Below are 23,811 nucleotides of genomic sequence, written 5' to 3'. Positions count from 1 at the left end.
TTTCAAAAAAAATTTTATTACCTTTTTTTTTTTGTCAGGGGAGAGTTAAGGTGCCACAGGTGAAAGTTTCCGACTCCGCGTGCGGCGGGGAAGAACGCGGTCGGCGTGATTTCCGCTGGTTTTGCTAGTCTAAGTGTAATCGTAACCTCTGGTGGTTAGTAAGAACATCGACATGGTTCCGCATTTTGCGGATGCGGTTCGGATACATACTCAACCTGTTACCCGCGCAGGGCTCTAGTGAGCCCCCAGCCCCCTCCGTCCGACGCCTTCAACAACGCGGGGCCCTGTCGTTCAAGGGCGCCAAATCAGGACCTTATTACTCGAAGAAACGTCGTGCGTCTATTCTCAGTGGCAGCTTGAGAAACAGAGGGCGTGGCTCATTATACGTTCACGCTTCTTGCTTCTTGGGCGTTTTTGTCGGCTCAAGCCGCAATCTTATTGGCTGAGGGGCGACAGCTCGGCGAATGGACGAGGCAAAAACTATGTTAAAACATAAAAAAAAAAAACCTGTTTGCATGTTACATTACGTCGTTTCACTATGCTCAATGCCGCTGCGCAGCATTTGTTTTTCTTTTTCCTTTTATTTGGGGGGGGGGGGGGTGAGGGGGGGATGCAGCGATTGGTTTTCCCAAGGGCTTTACGGGTTTCTTAGAGTGTACAGTGGTGTAGCCGCTCGTCGGTCTTCGAACCGCCGCATTGTTGTGGCGCGGCGCCACTCGGCCGATCCTGCTGAATGTTTTGCTTCCGCCATCACTCGTGGACCGCGGCGCAGTGAACGCATACCCCGTGAACGGCCCCCCCCTCGTCGCTGCGGTCCTCCTCCAAGTTGTCACGTGATACTCACGCGGCATTCGATTGGCTCCGATAGACCACTCCCATGATCGCCTTTTGTGGGATCTTCGTCTCCCGGGCTGTGGTGCCTGGAACGCGTCTCCGACTGGCGTGCTGACCGCGTCCAAAGAGTGGTTCCACGATTTCTTCCTGATGACGTCATACGAGTGTCGCGCTGTCGCCGGCTGCGATCCTGGCGGTGTCCCAGCAGCGGTGGTTGATGTGGCAGACGCCTGTTCTGCTCCAGGTCGCTCTCCAGTGTGGCAGTCCACGGAAGCTTCGGCAGACACAAGTTGGGACGCCGTGACGATAGCGACACTCGCGTTCTCTCGTGCTTTTCGCCAGCATTTCCACGACCAACCGCCAGGATCGCAACTTCCGTCAGGAGGACACTCCGGTTTTTGTGACGTAATCTGTTGCCATTTCGGAACCGCTTTTGATGTGTGGGCGGGATAGAACGCTAAACGCACCAGTCGAAGACGCGTTTCAGGCACCACACCTGGGCTGTGGAACACCTTCCAGGAACGCAGCACGCGCGGTAGCTCTCTCCTACGAGATATCAGTCGCCGCGCATGCGTTGTAGGGATTGTGATCCCTCAACATTCTGTCGCGTCAGCGTTTTGGCGCGCCGTGGCGGCCGCGCTGGCGTAGCGAGAGGCGGCGCTGCTTACCACTGTGAGTGGCTTCCTCCTCTCCCCCCTTGGGGCGATTTCCGTAACGAACCCCCATACAAAGGAGATCGACGTGTCGCTCCTTGATTGGCCACTTCGCCCCCGCCGTTATCTTAAAACCAGCGGACAGCGGTCTCGCTTGTCTCTTCTTCCTGGGATTCGGCGGCGGCGACAACGGGGACCCTTCCGGCGCACCGGTGAGCGTTTACCCCGTACTTTGTACATTTGTGAACGACCGTTCGGCCGTGGGCGATCTCCACACCGACGGCGTTCACCAGCTTATAGCCGCTGTGTTGTTGTTATTTTGTTTCATTGTAAATAAACAGTTTATCACCGTTACCAACGTGACTGGTGTCTGTTTGCGCCCAACGAGCAGCATGCCACGCGAGTACGAACCCGCTTCGCGGTAGAGCGTCTCGCCGCGAACGTGGAACTCCCAAAGGCAGTGGCCCTAAGGAGAACCACAATTTGGCGCCCAACAAAAGGGCTGACGACCAGAACCCTGGTACGTCTGTGTGTGGCGACTGCTGCCGAGTGACGAGTCCTCGCGCAACCAGCGCTTACCGTGACGATGCAGACCGACTTCTCGGATTTGCTCACGCTGGCGACCGCGGCCGACGCATTCGCGCGGCCCCCACTTCAACGAGAAGCGCCCTACGGCGCACCCCTGGAGCCGAGCGTGGTTCTGACGCCATTGCGAACGGGCGCCATCGCTCCCGGATCTTCCCTGAACACACGTGCTCCGCCGCCGGCACAAAGCGAAGCCTATCGGTCTCCCCACGGAGAAACCGCTGCGGCGCCTCACCACACCTTGCTCGAAAACGCGGCACGTGTGATTGAGAGTCTGACAGGTGCGTTGCGAACGACAACACTCGCACCACAGGCCCAACGACCTCCGGTCCGAATTCCCGTCCCGACTTATCGGGGTTACGCAGACAAAGCGAGCGCTACGGACTTCCTTGACGATTTACGGAAGTACCAACGCGCGATGGGAATGTCCGATCGTGAAATACTTGAGCGCATTCTGCCAATCGCGCTCGTCGACGAAGCCGCCCGCTGGTTCCGACTTGTCGGTGACCAACCCGGAACGCTCGATCAGTTCCGAGAGGCGTTCCGCCGCGAATTCCTTCCCGCCGACTACGAGAGAAGGATGCGGCGGGAGCTCGAACAGCGAACCCAGCATCCGGACGAGTCCCTGCTGGAGTTCGTACGAGCCATGCAAGAGCTTTTCGAGCTCGCAGAACCCTCAGCTCCCAATGCAGAGCGAGTGGAACGCGTCATACGCCAAAGCCATCCGACTTTCGCTGCGTATCTTCGAGGCAGCCGTTTCCGCGACCTGAACGAGCTCGCCTCCGAGGCCCGGCGCCTTCAGGGTGACATTCTCGCTGCCCGTGCGTACCGGCCTCCGCCTCCAGCGTCAGCGGCCCTCGAACCGCGCTGCGCGTGGAGTGGGGACACGCCATCCCGAGCACCAAGGCGCTACGATTCCACAAACTATGCGGAAGATCGGGGCCGAGACACGTACGCAATCTCAGATCGTGCGCTCGACCCGTACTCCTACGGTAGACGAACAAGCCGGCCGACGCCGCAGTTCAGAACCACCGACTCGCGCCCCAACGAGGCAGCGAGGCAGGAGGAAACGAGGATCCCTCAATCTCAGCGAGCCGATGCACGCTACGACAGAGCCGGCGAAAACCAAAACGCACGGCGGAACCCCCAGCGAGGCGACGACAGAAGATGTTTTCGGTGCAATCGCCCCGGTCATCTCGCTCGCCAGTGCCCGGAGCGGCCGAACACGGAATCGCACCGTGCGGGAAACGAGCAAAGCCACCGGTAAACGGCCCTTGGACGGACGGACCGGTGGCTAACAAAGAATCAGAGGGTCCCATGGCTACTCTTTTACCGACTGCCTACAGAATAGGCTTCCCGACCGGCACGCCGGCCCCGTTCATTTCTGTGACGATCGCCGGCAAGCCATTCAAGGCACTCCTCGACACCGGAGCAAGCGCTTCGATGTTCGGCGACGAAGTGTTGACTCACCTCCGACAGAATTCTGTCCGACTCCGAGAATGCAACACTGCCTTTCGCCTAGCCTGCGGAACCGCCCTTTCGGCTGGTACCGCGCGGTTGGTCGCGAGATGGGAGAATCGAGTAAGACGACAACGCTTCGTTCATCTCCCTGGCCTATCGGTGCCCATTATTTTGGGCAGAGACTTCCTTGCCAAAACAGGCATTGTAATCGACGTCAGCAGCGCAGGCTATCGGGAGGGCACTTCTGCATCCCTGAAACCCTTCTGCGAACCCCCGGCCGTACCGCCAACGCCACCATTGGCGCACGCGACGAGCAGTCGAGAGGAAGCGAGGGACTCCCTAAACCGGGTCATTGACCCCAAGACACCGAGTCCAGCGCCGATGGCAGCGAGCGCCACCCCCATCGGGGAAATGACGCACCCACTGCTCACGCAATCATGCAGCGTGTCAGGGCGAGAAAAAGCCCGACTGTCGTCGTTGTTGCGCCGCTATGACGCAATGTTCACGGACCGACCGGGCTGCACAAACGAAGTGCGACATCGCATTGACACGGGCGACGAACTGCCAAGAAGGCAGAACGCGCGACCCGTAAGCCTGGCTAAACGAAAAGCCATCGACCGTGCCCTGGACGAAATGATCGACACCGGAGTTGTCCGGCGATCTAACAGCCCCTGGGCATTCCCCGTAGTGCTGGTCCCGAAGAAAGACGGCAGCTCACGTCTTTGCGTGGACTACCGCCGTCTGAACGACGTCACGAAAGGACGCCTACCCGCTACCGAGCATCGACTCGATTCTGTCCAACTTGGGCAGTGCGCGGTACTTCACCACCCTGGACGCTAGCCGAGGCTACCTCCAGGTTCGGATGGAGCCAGGTGACGAGGCAAAAACAGCCTTCTGTTGTCACCGCGGGCTTTTCGAATTCACGCGAATGCCTTTCGGTCTGTGCGGAGCGCCTATGACGTTCCAGCGATTGATCGACCGAGTACTGGGAGAAGCCAAATGGAAACACGCAATGGCCTATCTCGACGACATCGTCGTCTACTCCAACACCTTCGAAGATCACCTACGTCATCTCGAGGACGTACTCGACCGGCTAAAAGCCGCGGGAATGACCCTGAATCCCGAAAAGGCTCAAATAGCCGAAACCCGCATCGCCTTGCTCGGGTTCGAACTGGATCGCGAGCGCCTTGCGCCACATCCCGACAAACTACAGGCAATCCTGGAGTTTCCTGCGCCAACCGACGTGAGCTCCCTCCGTCGCTACTTGGGAATGGTGAACTTCTATCGCCAATTCATCCCAAACTGCGCGACGCTTCAAGCACCACTGACACGCCTATTGCGAAAGTCCGTGAGTTGGAGCTGGGGTCCCGAGCAGGAAGCGGCCTTTCGCCGCACCTCCCGAGCGCTCGCGGACACAGCTGAACTCAAGCTACCCGACTTGAACAAGCCCTTTCTGATCCAAACAGATGCCAGCAATCTTGGCTTGGGCGCGGTCCTGCTCCAACAGCACGAAGGTGTACTCCGACCGGTGGCCTTCGCCAGCCGCTCGTTGACGCCAGCTGAAAGGAACTACAGCACATGCGAACAAGAGTGCTTGGCCATCGTCTTTGCACTCCGGCGTTTCGACATTTATGTCGACGGGACCACTTTCGTGATCGAAACAGATCACCAAAGCCTAATATGGCTCTCCCGACTTCGCGAACCCGCTGGTCGCTCGGCAAGATGGGCTTTGATGCTGCAAAAATACGACTACGTCGTGCGGTACCGGAAAGGCAGCACAAACGTGGTGGCGGACGCATTGTCACGAGCCCCCGTAGACTGCACACAAATTTCCGCAAAGACCCAGGCCGAGCCAACGACATCCACATTGTCAGGCGAAGCCGTGACTCAGTCCCAAAGGGAGGCAGCAGATCTGACAACCCCGGACGAGACGATCAACCACCTAGACGCAGTGAGCGCCGTGGGAATCGTGTTCAGCAAAGAAGAGCTTCTGAAAGCCCAGCAGAATGATCCGTTTTGTCGAAAGGTGATCGACGGACTCGCGGAAGAGTCGGACGCCGTGGAGGCGGGCGGTGCGACCGCCGGGCGCAACACTACTGGTATTGTAGTAGGCGCCGAGTGCCGGGACGTATCTGGTATTGGTGCGGGCACGGAGGATTCATATCTGCTGAGCAATGACGGGCTCTTGCTGAGGTACATACCCTCCGAGAACGACCCCGACGAGGCGTTCAAGGTAGTGGTACCCCGCAGTCTGAGAAACGCAGTTTTGCGCTACTATCACGACTCGCACTTGGCCGGACACGCGAGCGGCTCTAAGACTTACTCAAAGTTATGTCGCATCGCCACCTGGCCGGGCATGAAACGGGACGTTTTCCGTTATGCCCGCACCTGCCACTCTTGCCAAAGCTTCAAACCAAGAGGCGGCAAACCCCCGGGCCTAATGCAACCGATTCCGAGCCAGCAATCATGGTCTCTGGCAGCCTGCGACGTGGTCGGCCCCCTACCGAGGAGCCCTAAAGGACACCAGTATTTGCTGGTTGTAACTGACCACTTCAGCAAACGGACGGAACTTTTTCCACTCCGTAAGCTGACAGCCCGAGCGATCACGGAGAAGCTCATGGAGGTTTTCACCCGTTTTGGATTCCCCGAAGCTCTTTTGACTGATCGAGCGAGCTACTTCGTCGGAAAGGTATTCGTGGACGCGTGCAAGGCCCTTGGCATAAAGCACAGAACAACCACGCCGTACCACCCGCAGTCGAACATCACGGAGCGATGTAACAGAAACATCAAACCAATGCTGGCCGCCTTCGCGGAAAGGCACCGTGACTGGGACGCATATATCCCCGAGATCGGGTTCGCACTTCGGACCACTCTCAACCGTTCGACGGGCTTCACCCCCGCTTTCCTCACATTCGGGAGAGAGCTTCCGAACCCCATGGACCGTGTCCTAGGGACGAGCGCCGGGGTGGACAACGCGCAGCCGACGCAAACGGACCACGCGCGGCAGCTACAAACTCGGATGACGGAAGCCTTCTCGGAGGCGCGTCGCAATCTCGGGGTAGCGCGAGCGAAACAAAAAGCTCAGTACGACCGCTCGCATCGAGACCTCCGCTACAAAGTGGGCGATCTCGTCCTCAGACGCAACCATGTTCTGAGTGATGCCAGCAAAGGCTTCTCGGCCGCTTTGGCTCCGAAGTGGTGTGGCCCGTACCGAGTGTAGGAACTTCTCTCCCCACTCGTGTACAAGCTGACAAACTTGCAATCAAGAAAAGTCGGTGGGCCGGTACATGTGTGCGATCTGAAACCCTACCATGAGAGGGAAAACGGGGCCAACGAGCAAACTCAGCCCCCGCAGAAACATGCACACGCAGCGCGAGACGACGCCAGCAGCGAACAACAGTCGTCTCGCTACAATCTGCGGAGACGGAGGAACTATTATCCGAAGTTTTCGTAGAGGCAGCCCCTGTAAGTGGCGAAATGTCACATTAAGGGAAGTGCAACACACAATGCACCTGCTGCCTTCGCGAACGCGCCAGACACCATTGTTTACTGGCATGCAGTGACCTAGATACGTCACCTCAGCGTTCGCTCCCGGATGAACCCGTAGGGGAATCCCCCAAACACGGCTTCCGAGGGAAAGGGTACGCGTAACTGCCATTGGTCAGTTATTGCCACCTACGCTCACGTGGTCCACATGTCAACGCAAGAGCGCGGTGCGAGCGTCGTCACAAGCGGTCGGAGACCAAGTGGTCATTCTACCGCAGTACGTTCCGCAGCTACGAAGAGGACCTCCAGCCTTTGCTTCGCGTCGTTCGGGAGCTGCTGTCTCCTGGCTACGGCAGTTCAGCGGTGCCCAGGGTCCAGAGCTGCGCGTGACTCGTCAGGCGGCCCCGCTACCCCAGCCGGCCGCGGGCCAAACCAGCAACCCGTCGTTTTCGTGGGCCGTCGGGACCGACATCCGGTCAGGGACTGCCGGCTCATTATCTTCGGGACCCGCGCCGCGGTCGGAAAGCTCGCCGACTAGGGACCAGCTGTTCCCGTTCGTCCCGTAACAAGTCCCAAGGGCCCCAGGGACCTGGCGCAGTTCGCCCAGCAGGGCTCGTAGGGCACGCACTACATCGGCAGTCGAGGGACAGTCTACCGGGACCTGGCCGTCCGGAACGTGCTTGTCGATGAACACGGCTGCTACAAGGTCGCCGACTTCGGCCTCTCCAGGAGCACTATGGACTCCGAGACGGACCTCTACCACCAGTGTCCAAGTGCGCCCTCCCGGTGCGGTGGATGGCTCCGGAGTGCGTGCAACTCCAGGTATTCCCCTTCAAGTCCGACGCCTGGGCGTTCGGAATGCTGCTGTGGGACATTCGTCTTCGGGCTCGAGGCCCTTCCCCGGCCTGGGTGCTCAGGAGGTGACCCGCCACGTGCGCGGCGGTCACGGGATGACGCAACCGATCGACTGCAGCTGGGAGCTGTACCGCTGGTGAGGGACCGCTGTACGAACTTTTGGACCATGGACCAATGAGCCGGACTGTTGTGTTCCGTGGCGGCCTTTTTCTTTTTTTTTTCTTCTTATTTTAGTCTTGTTGTTTGTTTGTGTTGGTCCACCCGTTTGCGGGTGGCTATTGGCTAAGGAGGGGGGAGTGTGGGGATTGTGATCCCTCAACATTTTGTCGCGTCAGCGTTTTGGCGCGCCGTGGCGGCCGCGCTGGCGTAGCGAGAGGCGGCGCTGCTTATCACTGTGAGTGGCTTCCTCCTCTCCCCCCTTGGGGCGATTTCCGTAACGAACCCCCATACAAAGGAGATCGACGTGTCGCTCCTTGATTGGCCACTTCGCCCCCGCCGTTATCTTACAACCAGCGGACAGCGGCAGTGGTGTGAACTTAGCGAGAAAGTCGCTAAATTTAGAGTGTTTTCAGTCGTCCTAACGACAATTTTGTGTTTTTGGAGTCTTAACGACTTTTTTGGGGACTTCTTTTTTTTTTTTTTTTTTTTTCTAGTTATGTAAATTGTTACTAAAGCTACGTGAACGGGGGGAAAATATGTCAGTCGGATAGCTCTCCGGTGGCTTCCAGGGGACAGCTCTGGATGTCACTCATTTTTGTTAATTTTTATTCATCCGGTTGTGGGTGAGGTGACGTTCTCCGACCCCGAAGCAATTCCCTCGCTTTAACGCGGGTTAAAGCGAGGGTTTTGTTCGATAAGGATGAAGCAGAACAGGCTTCCGCTGTTTTGTTCATGGACCAAGATCTTCTCGCCAACGCCTTGAGTCACTCAAGGTGTTGGCGAGTCCTTGGGAATGGGACGGCCCACAAAAACAAACAAAAAAAAACCTTTACGTTTTATAAAAAAAAAAAAAAAATCCGAAAAAGGTCATCATCATCATCACCACTCAGCGACTTTTCGCTAAAACTGGCGACTTTTAGGTCGCGTCCTGACGACTTCGCCCAAAAAAACTTAACAGCACTAGACAGCGGTCTCGCTTGTCTCTTCTTCCTGGGATTCGGCGGCGGCGACAACGGGGACCCTTCCGGCGCACCGGTGAGCGTTTACCCCGTACTTTGTACATTTGTGAACGACCGTTCGGCCGTGGGCGATCTCCACACCGACGGCGTTCACCAGCTTATAGCCGCTGTGTTGTTGTTATTTTGTTTCATTGTAAATAAACAGTTTATCACCGTTACCAACGTGACTGGTGTCTGTTTGCGCCCAACGAGCAGCATGCCACGCGAGTACGAACCCGCTTCGCGGTAGAGCGTCTCGCCGCGAACGTGGAACTCCCAAAGGCAGTGGCCCTAAGGAGAACCACAGCGTCCACACCCCATGACTCGGCATTTTTCGCCTGGACTCTGATGAGCGCTGGAAAAGTGTATGCGGAGCTCAAGTTCGTCTGCTTCTTTTGCAGGGTCCTTGAGGTCTACCACTATCCTTCAGTGAGTGCAATCAGGGCTCGGTGTTCTGACGTCACCACAGCCCCTGCAAAAGAAGCTGACGAACTTGTGTTCCAGGTAGCCTTATCCCCCGCACAATGACACCATCCCCCACGCACACACACAAGTATTTCCCGCTCGAAGTACAAGACCCGTGGCATAGATGGATGGATAGATGGTGGCTATTCCCTCTGAATCGGGCGGTGATTTGCTCCACCTAGCCAAGTAGTGTTTTTAGTTCAACACTGAAATTTCACTACGTCACTTTAAACGAATATAATCTATCAGTGGCGTAGCGAGGAATTTTTTTCGGGGGGGGGGGGGGGGGGGGGGGGGTGGCTGGCTGGCTGGCTGGCTGGCTGGCTGGCTGGCTGAGGTGGCCAGGATGTCCCATGACTTGGGATGCGGAGAGGGCGGGGGGGGTCAAAATGTATGTGTATATTATAGGGTCGGTTGGGGATTTCGGGGGAGGGACTAAGGCCTGGTTCACACTTACAGCTAATCCGCTGCCGCCGGAGCGGAATCAGCCGCGGCAATGCACAGTGGACGCTACGGCCGGCGGCCGAATTCTTGCAGATTCGCCCGCCGATTCGCAAATGTGAACCAGGCCTAAAGCCCCATAAGCAACCCCCCCCCCCCCCCCCCCCCCCCCCCCCGCCTCCCAGCTACACCGCTGTAATCTATCCGTCCGTTGATTGTCGCCACCATTCCTCTAATCTTCTTTTACTGATTCCTAGGCTCCCTACTGATTCCTACATCTACCTCTTTCAACACGGCAGTACACTCCCCCCCGGAGGCCTTTGGAGAAGTTTGTTACACCCTTCTTCAGATGAACAGTCCTGGATAAAGCTTTGCGGTCCATCCACTTGAAAACGGAGTAGGAACTCCTGGCGTGGCCGTCGGCAGAGGCCATCGAGGGCCGGACCTCAGGGGCCGTCTCAGGCCGACGTCGCAGCCAGGGACGCTGTCGGTCGTTGTCGGGCGACGTCTGCGCGTCTGCCCGCCATCCCCTGGGCGGTGCGGCGGAGCGGTTGTGCAAGCGGCGAGGCGGCGGCCTTTGGGGCCGTGCGCGGGCCCCTCGGAGGGCTCCCTCGGAATGCGGCCGTAATGAATCGGCGCGTGTGGCTGCCGCCGATCGGCGTATTGGGTGAGACCCGGGCGGCCCATCGGTTATTTGCTGGCGCCAGGGCGAAACCCGACCCAGCGGCCGCCAGCGCCTGCGGGGCAGCTCGCCATCGCAGTGTCTCTCGTCGACGTGCTCTCTTCTTGCGGGGACAGCGCAAAAGCGATGGTCGCCCGTGCAACGCGTTAACCTCGAGTGTGCGCCTGACCGACAGGCTTCCTCTCTATTTGTCGTTGGGCGTTGTCTTTCAGCTACAGCTGCGCTGCTAATACGCCATACAAAGACAGACAGGCCTTCCTTGGTCATACAAAAGCTCTCTGCAGACGTGTTCGAAACGTCTCCATGATTCACACACGCCGCGTCGAACGCGCTTGAGGCGCCTCCGCAGATAATCCTGTCCTCGTGTCCCGCAGCGATCTATGAACAATGCGACTGCGGCTTGACCTTGTCGAGGCCCCCCCTTGGTTGGATTTGATTGTCGTTACTGGGTTTGCTTTGATCGATTATCCGCGGGGTGCACACGACTCCCGATTCTGACGATAAGCCAGTAATTAGAAAATTGAGCATTTCCAAAGATTTTTAGAGCGCAGCTCTTAGGTGCTCGTTCCCTTGTTTCGCGGCGTCGCCGTCGGCGTAACCGCGCGCGTTACATTATGGGACGTCACAAACCTATACACCAATTCAATTCCCCGCTAGATATAGCTAGCGGGGAAACTGAATTGGTGTTGAGGTCACGTGGCGTCAATTTTCCAGCTGGGAAACTGTGGGAGGAGGAGGGACACGAGAGGGGGCAGGGGAGGGTACGGTGTAGGAGGAGAGGGTAGGGAGTATCTCCCCTCCCCCTCCTCCAACCCCGACTTCCGTACCCTCCCCTCCTCCTTCTCAAGAGCTACGCTCCAACGTCGCATTACAAAGATTTAAAAAAAAAAAAATTAAAATAAATTACTTCTAGATTTCTTTTTTTTTTTTTTTTTTTTTTAGTGTGGGCGCGGATGGGGAGTTGATTCAAATTTACTTCACGAATGAGAAGGCGTGGGATCGTCACGTGTGTAGCTTTATCACATGCTGCTATTAGTTTCGTTTTATTGAAGGACGTTCCTGACTTGGTGGGTCGCCATTGTTTTTTTTGGGGTTTTCGCTGTACCAATTACTGCTTCGTCGTACATACATGTATTGTCTTTCTAATTTGAACATGGCGGTTCAATGCTCAGCGTGCTATATAGCATTTAAAAATGGCGGGATTTAGCGCTCCCCGAGAAGCTTGATCGGTCCCACTGACGCGTCGCGTTGGTAGCGCTCAAACTTCACCATGACACTTTTTCCCCCCTTTTCGCGTCACTCAACCCCCCCCCCCCCCCCCCCCCCCCCCCGTCTCTTTTTTTTTTTTTTTTTTACGAGGAGCTTAATGGGGCATTAATATCATGTCGAGCTGGCGGGAGAATCGTGGAAACTGCATCACCCATTTGTGGACAGCATCGTTAAGATTTCGAAAATAAGGCGAACAAAACGCAATGCACGAGTTGCATTTTTTTTTATTATTATTATTGATTTGTTGGGGAGGCGTAATTTTGGAAGAAAACTATTTCTGTTCCGTGTGACGCTCGGAACGCTCTTGGAAGTCAATAATCGTAAATCCAACCCTTGTATTTTTTTTTTTTTTTTTTACCTGGCGAGTTGATGATAAAAAAAAAACAAAAACGGTCGAAGTAAGCAGGCTTTAAACGCCTGCATGTGTGGGGCAGAGATATCACGAGGAAGCACTCGCAATTGTCCGCGTACCTGCATGAGAGCATAATCTGGTGGAAGCAAATAGCGCTCAGGATCGAAGAAGTTGTTTGTGTAAGGGAAATATGGGAACCAAGAATAGGAGATATGTTTGCCCTCGATACTGCATGTAGCATATATGTACACACATTGTTCGGCTCGCCCCTGAAGTTTGCCTCGCTCTATTTTTAAATTATCCTTCAATCCCGGCGAAAAGAATTCTGAGAACCCTCGCATGGTTCTAGTTTTTTTACGTTTTCTTTTGGTTGCTTTTGCGTCCAGATAGCTAACACACATTTACCTATTACTTCAGGACGCGTGCTCTGCGATGCTAAATTCCACATGTGCTATGAACACCGACCCGCCTGCTTTACTTTTCAGCAAACATGTCACTGGCTTGAAAAGGCGTCTCCTTATACATTTCGCAGTAGCAGCCGACGTTTCGCAAAGAGACCGTCGATGCCTGAAAAGATTTCTTTTTTTTTTTTTTAACAGTCTGGTTGGGACACGCAAACCAAAAAATAAATTTTACGCGAAAAAAAAAAAAAAAATCAGACCAATGTTGACGGCCACAGATTTATTTGAAATTCTGCGCGCGAAATCCATGACCTCACTGGTCATTCTTCCACGCGCCTGAAATGCCGAGAGAGAAAACTACTGGAAAGAAGGTGACTGCCGACTAAATCGCATCTCGCGCCATCATATTGCCCTAAATTTGTTTTTTGACACGCGTGCCCCAACCAAACTGCTTAAAAAAAAAAAAAATTTTTTTTTTTTAATTAGTTTTTTTAAACCCTACGGCTGCGTGCCGCTCTGGAGCTTTCAGGAGTCTCGTTTTCGTGTTCTTCCTACCAATTTCGACCAGCTTTTTGTCTCGTTTCTGATCCGGGGCGTAAAAGCTACTGTCTCGTCCCGTGTGTACCGTCCGCACACACTGAGCGTGCCGCCCCTGCCTCGGTATGTGCAGCATCGCCTGTGCGTCCGGGCGTGCTGTCGTCTCGGCGGAGTCGTGCCGGAGCTGCGGGCCATGGGGCATCCTGTGGGGGCTGCCCGATCACGGACACGACACGAAGCGCCCAGGGCCGCCGCTCTTACCGCACAGGTGAGCACCCGAGCACCGTGTTCCGGGGTGGGAAGCGGGTTTCCAATCAGGTCTGAATGCTTCCGGTACGCTCGTGGAAGTGTCCTAGCACACCCTACAAGCGCCCCTGGGACGTGGTAGTACACCTTACCAGTGGTCCGTCCGGTGCGCTCGTGGGGAGTGCGTTAGCGCACTTTGCCAAGCCCGTGAGCTGTGCCTTTACACCGTATCAGCGGTTTTTGTGCGCTTGCGGGAGTGCTGCCCTAATAGCACTCTTGGGGTCTACCAGTACACACTGTTCCGGTGTGGTCATGGTGTGCCAGTACACCCTGCTGTCGAGGCAGCTCTACTGAGCTGTTACGGTGCGCCACCTGCGATGTTGATTGCGAGATCCCAGTGAATCTGAACGTTTCAACTCCTCGACTTTCGACCCCCTACGACTTCGACAAGTACACTCGCTCTCGAGCTGATAATCGTTCCCGTAAGCACTTGGGGTCATTCATATATGTATGCTCCCACTCCATAATGAGGTTTTTTGTGGAAGAAGTAACTTTTCTAGAACTCGTTTTATTCCCATGTCGAGACAGCAAGAAGTACCCTAGCATTTCTGGCCTGCGGAATGATGCCCATAATGGCACGCGTCTTCCCGTTGCGCTTATCGGTGCTTGGGAGGAATGTGTGCGTGTGACTTGTTTGGCGTCTCGGCAGCGCTTTGGATCCGGGGGGCGGGGCCTGGGCAAAGCGAGCGCTTTGTTCTCGCTGCATACCGCCGACGACGCCGCCGTGGCGGTGCACGGCCGGTGCGGTACGGGCCTCCACCCACGAGTCACGACTTTGAAATGCCATGCTGCAGACGCCGTCTGACCGGACCGAGCGGCCACGCGCTCCTCTGGTTGCACCTGCGCCCCTCTCCGCGGCCTGGTGGCGGCCATAGCATATCTAAGCGGGGGAGAGGTAGGGAGGGAGGGCGTGGCAGCAATAGAAAGAAAATGTTGGAAAAAAAGTGACTTTCCCGTCACGTCTTTAACCGTAAAAAAGAAACTAAAAAAACGGTCTTGTATTAATCTGTAACGCATGGACACAGTGCTGGCTTACTATCGTTTCAGACTGCACTGCTTGGCGTGAAAGCAGACGAGGACGGACACCCCGCATCCTTCCCTTCGCACACATGCTAACCACGTTAATTTGTTCAACGGTGACTGAGACTGATTGTTCACTCGAAGTTGCCTGAACATAAAAATCAGTTCGTAAGACATTGCATTGAGTGCAAATCAATCAGGCTCGCAAACCATGTTTTTTGCCCGACATACCCCCAACTCCGCATGGTACTACCGGTGTGTCCGCGCCTGTGTGTGTGTGTGTGTGTGTGGGCGTTGTAGCTGGTGATTGGGGGGGGGGGGGGGGGGGGGGGGGGGGGGGGAGAGAGTGGGGGCCCAATTGTGTACTGCCCATCATCGGGTCGTCGAAGAACGGAACTGATTGATCATGTGCGCTTTCCGTCAGCGCGTGCGCCGGCCTCCAGTGTATCCGCTCGTGGGGAAGGCTGACCTTTCCTCCCCCTCCCCCTGCAGCCTACAGCGGCGGGTCCCCGAGCGGCGGCCAAGCCTCGGCGCCCCGGCGCCCACCAAGCCCCGGCTTGGGCGGACCCCCAAACCGCGGCACCGGCAGCAGCAGCGGCGACGTCTTGAGCGGCGCCGCCGCCATGCGGCACCCGGACGACGGCGGGGCCGTCGAGGAGTTCGTCCTCGACGACCGAGACCTGCTGCGCCTCTGCGAGGTACCCGCTGCAGCGCAGCAGGACCGCCGCGGCGGGTCCCCGGCGGCCGCACCTGCGCACGGTCTCCATCATCGACACCCTGAGCGCGCTGGCCCGGGGCGCCGCCGACCGGGACGTGCTGCCGCCCGCCGCCACGGGACCCCTGGGCGCGCGGTGCGGCGCCGCCGCCGCCGCCGTACGCGCGGCGCACGGTCCAGGCCGGGGGCGGGTCGCACTGGCGGCGGTCGCGCGGCAGGAGCGCGACTGGTCGCGACAGTGCGCCTCGGACAGCGAGGTGAAGGGCGGTGGCGACGCGTCCTCGGTGCTGTCGCTGCGCAGCCAGCCGCCCCGTAGGAGCAGTGCCCAGGAGCGGCCGGCCGCTGCCAGGGTGCCCAGAGTGCCCAACTGGATATGCGCCATCTTCAGGCTCGCCAAGAAGGGGGACCTCGAGGCTCTGGTGTGTGCCTGGGAAGCCCACTCACTCGTTCTCCGGGGAATCGGCATTTGTCAGAGTTTGGCCCCGATCGTGGCGTGCCCTTTTGAAACACTTTTGGGGGTTCTTGGACCGTCGTCCGTGCCTGCACCTGGCGTGTCTCCCTGTGTGTGTGTTTACGTGTGCTTGCTTGTTCCACCTTTTGCCATTCTGAATATGTCTTTCTGTCACTTCGCTTGCATCTTTTCTTCGAAATGACTGGGGACGACCCTGGATGATTAACGAAAGCCACAGTTTACGATGCAGACAACTTTATTCTTCTCTATGAACCAACCCATGTTTACAGACAAACCGGAGGGCCCCTAGCGAATGGCATCGGCGCAGCGCATGCGCGATGGAGTGTGGGCAGGACGCTCGCCGTCGCTCACAAACAAACCATTGAAATGCGGTGTTGTTGGCGTCGGTGTGAGTCCCTGTGCTCTTTTTCGTGTTGGAATTGTTGATTTTGCGCCTGACTACTTGAGTGGCCTCAGCGAAATTACTGAGGCTCGTTACACCGCAAAACTTTGCGTGAATAATGTGACATGCGGTGATTCATTCCGCATGGACGCTAAAGCTTAATTCGCACAATGAGATTCCGCTCGCAATTTTCAGTCGCGACGTTGCTCGGGCTGCAAAAGCGTGAACCGTAGCTGAGATGGTCACCGTCGATACTGAAAATGGCGAGCAGAATCGGACCAAGTGAATGAGGCATAACAAGTCAGCAATAGCAACTGGTAACAATGATCAACATCTCCCTGTGTGTACTGTTTACAGCGAGCCTGCTTACCCCAACCACCCTTCAAACTTAAGCCTTTTGAGACCTGCATTTACTTCTTATCGCAATTACCGGGCGAACGGTCAATCTACGGGCCGGTGTTGTCTGAAAGAGCAGACGGCAAGCAGAAGCGTTTGAAAGACTAGGCGACAGCTCGAACGATCAGGCGGCCAATAGTAGTTGATGACGCACTGAACGTAGTCCGCAGGTGGCCCGTACAACTTGATGGTTTTTTACTTTCATGTTGGAACAAAACAAATAAATCTGATGACCACAAGTATCTGTGAATTGAACCGAAAGTGCTTCCTGCCCAAGCAATCGTGGTCCGGCGGCGTCCGGTTTTTCCTTTTCACGGTACATATCCATGCTCTCGACTCTTTTGGTACAGCCTGTCGCAGGGTTTTGATGAGAAGGCCGTTTTTTTTTTTGGTTTCTTTGAAAACAACGCAGAAATGCACGTCTTGCATGGTGACTTCTGCCCACCGCCCCACACCGGAAGTGCACTCAACGCGCCGACGCCGCATCGGTTTCTACCGTCCACTCAAAGTCACTCGATTGTCACTTCAGTGTTTCGTTGTGCAAGCAACTAAAAAAGGGGTTGGCTTTCAAGGCAGAGTGTTATGTAAGGAAAGTAATGGTGACCTACAGTGGCGTAGCCAGAAAATGTCTTCGGGGTGGTGTTTCAAGGTACTGGTGCAATCACACACACAATAAAAAAAAAAAAAATTATATATATACAGGGTGTTTTTCTTTAATAAGCTTAACAGAGTTGTTTAAAAACAGCCGTGAAAGTTACACTTATGCCGCTTGTGGAGGTGAGTTATACGGCCAGGGGGACATATTATAGGGGGCGAATCATAACGATCAGTCAACTAATTAATTAAAATTTGTTAATTAACTTTTTAATTAATGAAAATAGACATATAGTTCCAATTAGAAACTTGCTCAGCGTCATCGAAAACCACTAAATCGGTAATTTTTAGAAAGACTTTGAGTGCGTGAGAAGCGTAGTAGTGCACTAAAGTTATCACTCGTGGAGCAGGTACAAAGCTAACGGTTACAATAAGGCGCCCGCGCGATTTTTCCGTCTCTTATCTAGCCCCAGCCTTGTACCTGCTCCACGAGTGGTAACTTTAGTACAATACTACGCTTCCCACGCACCGAAAGTCTTTCTGAAAATTACTGATTTAGTGGTTTTGGATGACGCTGAGCAAGTTTTCCAATTGGAACCATATGTCTATTTTGATTAATTAAAAAGTTATTTAACAAATTTTAATTAATTAGTTGGCTGATCGTTACGATTAGCCTCCTATAAAATGTTCCCCTGGCCGTATAACTCACCTCCACAAGCGGCATAAGTGTAACTTTCACGGCTTTTTTTAAAAAAATCTGTTAAGCTTTAAAAAAACACCCTGTATATATATAATATGACAAAATAAAATTTCGGGGGGTGTTCTGACACCTGAACACCCCCCCCTGGCTACATGCCTGGTGACCTAGTTCCAACTATCCACCGTGTGCGAAGTTTGTGAGCTCTGTTTATGAGGTCCGGCCACTACAAATAGCTTTTTTCGCTCTCCTTGAGCGCTTAAGTTAATCAAGCTTATTGCGTTCTGTCACCAACACTAGGAGAAAATGACGCATCGAAATCTCCGCGCCTTAGAGGACATCAGAGTGTGGTGAGTTTTTTCTACACCTGCGTGGCCCTTAGTGTTCCACTCAAAGAGCATATGAGTGCATGACACAAGGAACACTCTTCATTGGTCGATCCACTGCACTGGCGAGCAACGTGTAGCTGGCATCGCTGGCCTAAACAGCCGTCAGCAAGCGGCATGCACTGCCCCGTCGACTTGGGAGTGCTCACGGTATGGGGCGACCTTGGTGTGCAGAGCCAGAGCCTGCGAGACATGGAGCGGGAGCTGGTGTGGAATCTGTCGGATGCCCAGGGCAACAGCCTGTGGCACGTGTGCGCGGCCCGGAACCATCTGCGCTGCTTCCAGTGGCTCTGCCAGGGACACCCACAGCACGTCCTGGCTGACGAGAACCACAGCAGCCTCACGCCCGTCGGAACTGCCGTCAAGGTGGGCACGTTGGGAAGCTTGGACTTTGCAATGGACTTTTTCTAAAGTCCCCTCAAGCAACATTGGTGGTCGCCCATGTTATAGTCGCCACTTCCCGCGCATAGTGTGGTATTGAACCCAATATCAAAACTGAATGCAGCGCTCAGGCCCTATACTCGTCAAACACAAAGTAGGAGCCGAAACTTCAAAGAGCGTGCCGATTGGACGTCGGTGAAAAAAGCGCGAAGGTGTCATCCGGATAGTCTAATAGGTGCACTCCGTGAACTTCGGCCCCAACTTCGGGTTTGACGAGTTTAGAGCCCCTGGACTCCAATATGTGTCAAGTGTGCACAACTAAAATATGGTGGCTTTCAATGATTGGTGCCATAGCAACTATAATCTCTTTCACCTTATGATATATTGCAGCGGATGCTACGAGCCACAGGAGCCAATCTGTAGCTCGGAGTGTGTCATGTGGCCTTGGTTGGGTAGAGCGACATGCAGAACATGAACTCGCATGGCTCGTGCAAAGCACTGTAGTATAAGATCACTCGTTTGCATCTGTTGTGGCACATCGTATAGTGAAGTGAAGTATAGGTGGCAGATTTTTCTTTAACAGGTGTGTACCAGGCTTCACGAGTATTACAGGATTTTCAGGTGTTTTTGAACACTGTGATAGAATTCCTTCTGTGAACCTGCTCTTGTCTTCCTTAAATGCAGCATGGGAACCTGGAGATAGTCCAATGGCTCGTCAGCAAGTCCTGGGCCCTGGAACAAATTAACCCTCCAGAGGGGAACAGGACCTTGCTTCATCTAGCTGCAAAGTATGGTCAGGTAAGCTGAGAACATATAGGACATTGCTGCACTTTCTGGAGTGCAATGCCCTGACACGGGGCTCAGAAGCCTTGGTTGCAGAATGTTTCACTTTTTTTTCTTTCGAAACTATCAGTTGGTGGCAAGTTTGTGCATGCGAATTGAAGGACAAGTGATGTGGAGCAGTGTGCAGATTTCTTGATGCTACCAACCTCGCAAGGCATCACCTTTCATGTATGAGGTGTCAATGAATCGCTGCATTGCAAAGCAGTCTGTGTAATGATGCACATGTATTGTAACAAATCAACACATCTTGTGTACACAGGAGAGAGTGGTGCGTTGGCTGGCAGAGTATATGCAGAACAACAACCTGAACATCAACCGGAAGGACAATGACGGAAACACTCCGGTGCATCTGGCTGCGAAACATGGACACATCTCCGTCATCAAGGTTCGTCTCTTTGCTCCCTTGCATTCGCAAATATAGTACCAGCTTGATGGCATTTATTTTTCCGTGACATTGTGGAAAGGCCTACACTAACAAAAATGCTTGGACTGTGTCTTCGCCAACTCAAAAGATAGTGAACTGTCGAGCAAGGCTTGATGAATGTTGACGAAGGTTCACTGCTCAGGCACATAGATTCTGCTGTCGTTGCCAGACGGTATGTGAAGGTGAGGGAGGGGCCTCGTTTTGATCCTCCCGGTATTGTGCTCCGACGCAGACCCTGGTGCTGTTGGATGCGGACGTGACGGCTCAGAACGAGCAAGGCCTGCGGCCGCATGGGGTGGCCGTGCAGAGTGGCCAGGTGGCCTGTGCGGACCACCTGCTCACCACCGAGGTCTGCCTCTGTCTCTCCTCTGAGCAGGTTCTCATCGAGGGAAACTTCCAGAGGTGGGTGGTCACTCTCTCTTGTACACACCGAGGGATACGTGCGGGGAGACTCTGCTCACAGAGCTACTCTACTTTTCTTGATAAATGGAATATGTACAAGAGAACTTCATGCATAGTAAATATATGACTATACCGTAATATCCTGGACGTACGCCCACCCTCGAACTTGTGCCACCCCCATTTTATATCAAAATATCTGTGTCAAAGAAAATCCTGATATATCGCCCACCCTCCAAAAATGGCAATTCCCAAGAACTGGGGACACCTGGGCAGACCTTTCCTTTTAAAATTTTCGGATGTGTGTATGCACCAAACAAGAAAGTTGCACAAGAGCCTGCTCCTTGTGATTGACGAGGCGCCCGACATGGCCCCACGCCAAAGTATTTGCGAATGTGATCGTCGGTTTTACCGCTTCCTGCGGCATCGCTCTTTGTCTCTTCTTTCTCCCGTTTGGTCGTTTGCTGGTTGCACTTGGTTGTTTTTTCTATTTTCTTGTTGGCTCTTTTTTTTTACTCCATCCATTTTTTAATTTACATATCAGCAAAGGCTGGAGATAGGGAGCCTAACGAAGGGAGCGTAGCGGTTTAGAAATCTGCTTTCATGGAAAAAGCGTTCGCACTGTATGCCGATCCGGCAGTGCTCATTGCTTGTATGCAAGCAACGGACTTTTCGATAACAAAACATTCCTTCAAAAAGGCGGGCGTTTGTTCAGAATATTACGGTATGCATATATAGCAATTGGATAACTTTTGCTTCTTGCCAAAAAGAGCTGGAGCATTTGTTCTCTGTAAGGTTCGGCGTTAGGTCCCTTGTTATAGCTTACCCCCGTAGCTTCATTAAGGGTGGTGTAGGTGTCCATGCACCGGGGCCCATTCTTTTGAATGGTAGCAGCAGTTAGAAATTAATCAAATTTCAGGCCACATGACTGGCAGAGCAGGGAGGACAGAGCTGTATATACACCTTTCCAAAAAACGCTCCTAGGCCGCCGCCATGTTGCTGATGCTGATGCGGCTGGTGTGACTCTCACGCCCTCTATCAGCTAGAAATTTTCTGCCACTCTCTGGGACTGTGAAGACTCGCTCAGCGCGATTCTCTACCTACGTTTTTGCGGTTTTGCATTCGACGTTTTCTCGCCCTTCTTGAAAGTTTCCACTTAATTTTTTTTATGCGTGCTGCGTACCTTTTTTGCTGTTATCTTCCATTGCGAGAAATAAGGCTAGTAAGTGCCTGCCATTCAAGCTGTTCTGCTCGACCATAGGCTCGACATTCGCGGGAAACAAAGGAGGTGAAGGACGTCGGACGACCCTCGACGCGATTTTGCGAACATTGTTCTCCCCCTCCCAGAGATAATCCGCGTTGAATCTTCAGTCATCTCCAAAAATAGTTGTCCGGGTTGGGGTGGGAAACAGGTCAGTCGCGTTTGTTTCTTTGCCTTGGTGCGGTTGTGAAAAAAGGAAGCTCTCCCCAAAACGAAGTCATCTCGGATTCCGTCCGATCGTCAAGATGTGACTGTCGTCGACTGTGACTGTGTTATTCGAGATCTGTCTCAAATAAGTTCTTTTTGAATAAGGCTGCATCGTGTGGTACGTACAATATATTGTTAGAATGTTAACACTTCCTCCATTGTATGTACGTGTCCTGCCCATCGGTGAACGTACGTTATTTGTGAGCGCGAAAAATGCATGCCTTTCGGCCCTCTTCTGTTGCAATTTATTTTTGTCAGCAAAAGCGCTTTGTTGTCTCACATGCGCCAAATCCCGCGGCGCCGTCAAAACTTATCCTAAAAAAACAAATAACTAGAACTATACATTCCAGTCGCATTCGTTTTGTCGCGTGCGTACCCAACAAAAATAGTTCAGTTTTTTTTTTTGCTTTTTTTTTCAAATGTGGCACAATGCTTTTTTAATGTCCTCGGGAAAATACATGCACCATGAAACACAAAATATAGCGGCAAAAGACGAGAATTTAGCCGCCAGCACCGTTTGAAACTGCGCCTACGCAGGCTGCGCCCATTGAAATCACAGTCCACTCGGTTAGGGTTAGGAGGGACGCCGGTGAGAGTCTAGCCTCAAACTCAGTGACTGGGCTCGAAAGCGGTTTGTTGCCCCTGGGGTCGAGTGTTTTTTGGAAAGGTGTATAGATAGAGTTGGGCCATTCATTAAGAAGTATGGGAGGCAAATAAGGAGGGTGCCATTGGCCGAAAGCAGGCTGGGTGTGTTCCAGGGCATCTTCACAAATTCAAATGTGGCCAACCAGAAGCCGGAAATAATACCCTGCCGGTGGTCATGAGAAACAAAATTAATAAGTGCGTTGGAATAACTCTTGGTGACTGAAAATGTGGTGCACGTGATATTTTAATCACGGTCACTTGAAATCAAGGTGGAAGAGCGCGACTAGCAAAACAATCAACATAATCCGTACGCTAGGCACCGAGGGCCGGGAATCTGCCGTCCAAGTGGTCACATTTTGTCTCAGCGAAACAGAGTTCAAGCAGCACATTCGTTTCTTACATCTTTTTGCATGATCATAATCAAAACATCACTTTCAACTACGAAAAGTTACTACATTTAAACCTTGCGCTCTTATTAAAACTTTCTTGCTGTCACCGCTAGAGGATTCTTTTCGACTTCTGGTTGGCCAAGAGAGCATCCCAAGCCCTCCATCCGCGTCTGGTGCACGCCCTGGCTCTGCCCGCTCCTCCTATTGACCCAACTCCTCTATACACGGCTTTGGCGTTGGAGTATATACAGCGTGGGCGAAATGAATTGAACACACTTTAAACTGACTGCATAATTCAGTTTCTTAACTTATGGCACTGGGATTTTCTACAGAGGTACCTGAAGTTGGTGGAAGCTTTCGATTAAATTGTGGAAAGATTGACTCACCTGAGTAAATCAAGAAAAATCAAAAGCTATATGTTTTTCCTATCGTTTGCATGTATGCTAAAATAAAATAGTGTGTTACCATGGCGCTTATCTGGGCCAAATGAAGTGAAAAATAGGTAAGCCAATTCTATTTTCTTTCCATTTCACAAATTTTTTTTAATAATTGTAAACTCCAGAATTGCCCACGACGATTTTCCGGCGATTTTAAGGTAAAAGGCTTAGCAATAAATGTTCCATAGATGAAACCAGTTTTTTTTTTTTTTTGCTTTCTTTTGACTCCGGAGGTTTCATGTACCTATTCATACTGTCAAATAATGAATGGACCAGCTTCAAGCAGCTGTATAGTAAATCCCAGCACAGTAAGTTACGAAACTGATTTAGGCGGTCAGTTCAAAGTGCATTCAATCTATTTTGCCCACGCTGTACTATACTCAGGGACAACTTTTCGTGGCTTTTCCGAGAAACTAGCGCATATGCACAGCCTTTTTTAATTGGTGCACACATCTTCCCGTGCCTGCGATTGCTTTGCCACAAAAATTATCCCCGAGTTTAGATACTTTGAGCTATTAGCAACTCTGGCTAGTCTTCATAGCTGGAGATAACTGTGCTTTGAGAAAACAGGCCTAGGTGGTTTATTCATGTGCAGTATATATTTCTTTTTACTTCATATTTGTTGAATGAATTGCTTGACATCTGCGATCACCTACAATAGTCGCATAGATCGTACTAT

At 53.3% G+C, this 23,811-nt stretch overlaps 1 protein-coding gene across 2 annotated transcripts in view; it reads left to right on the top strand.

The window, feature by feature from the left end:
• Positions 1-23,811, top strand: part of LOC8031915 — a 160,021-nt gene that overhangs the window by 121,435 nt on the left and 14,775 nt on the right. The window contains exons 1-6 of one of the 2 annotated variants that reach the window (XM_042289291.1): positions 13,356-13,446; positions 14,997-15,638; positions 18,321-18,512; positions 19,212-19,325; positions 19,630-19,755; positions 20,027-20,196. In XM_042289291.1, the coding sequence (XP_042145225.1) occupies positions 18,339-18,512; positions 19,212-19,325; positions 19,630-19,755; positions 20,027-20,196 (584 nt within the window). In that variant the 5' untranslated portion in view covers positions 13,356-13,446; positions 14,997-15,638; positions 18,321-18,338. Of the gene's footprint in view, positions 1-13,311; positions 13,447-14,996; positions 15,639-18,320; positions 18,513-19,211; positions 19,326-19,629; positions 19,756-20,026; positions 20,197-23,811 lie in introns of those variants that run through there. The other variant, XM_029990793.3, reaches the window with a different exon arrangement.

This window comes from Ixodes scapularis, unplaced genomic scaffold (assembly GCF_016920785.2).
Source record: "Ixodes scapularis isolate PalLabHiFi unplaced genomic scaffold, ASM1692078v2 PGA_scaffold0__279_contigs__length_252992795, whole genome shotgun sequence".
Classification (NCBI taxonomy): domain Eukaryota; kingdom Metazoa; phylum Arthropoda; class Arachnida; order Ixodida; family Ixodidae; genus Ixodes; species Ixodes scapularis.
This window is presented reverse-complemented; position numbering and strand designations above follow the sequence as displayed.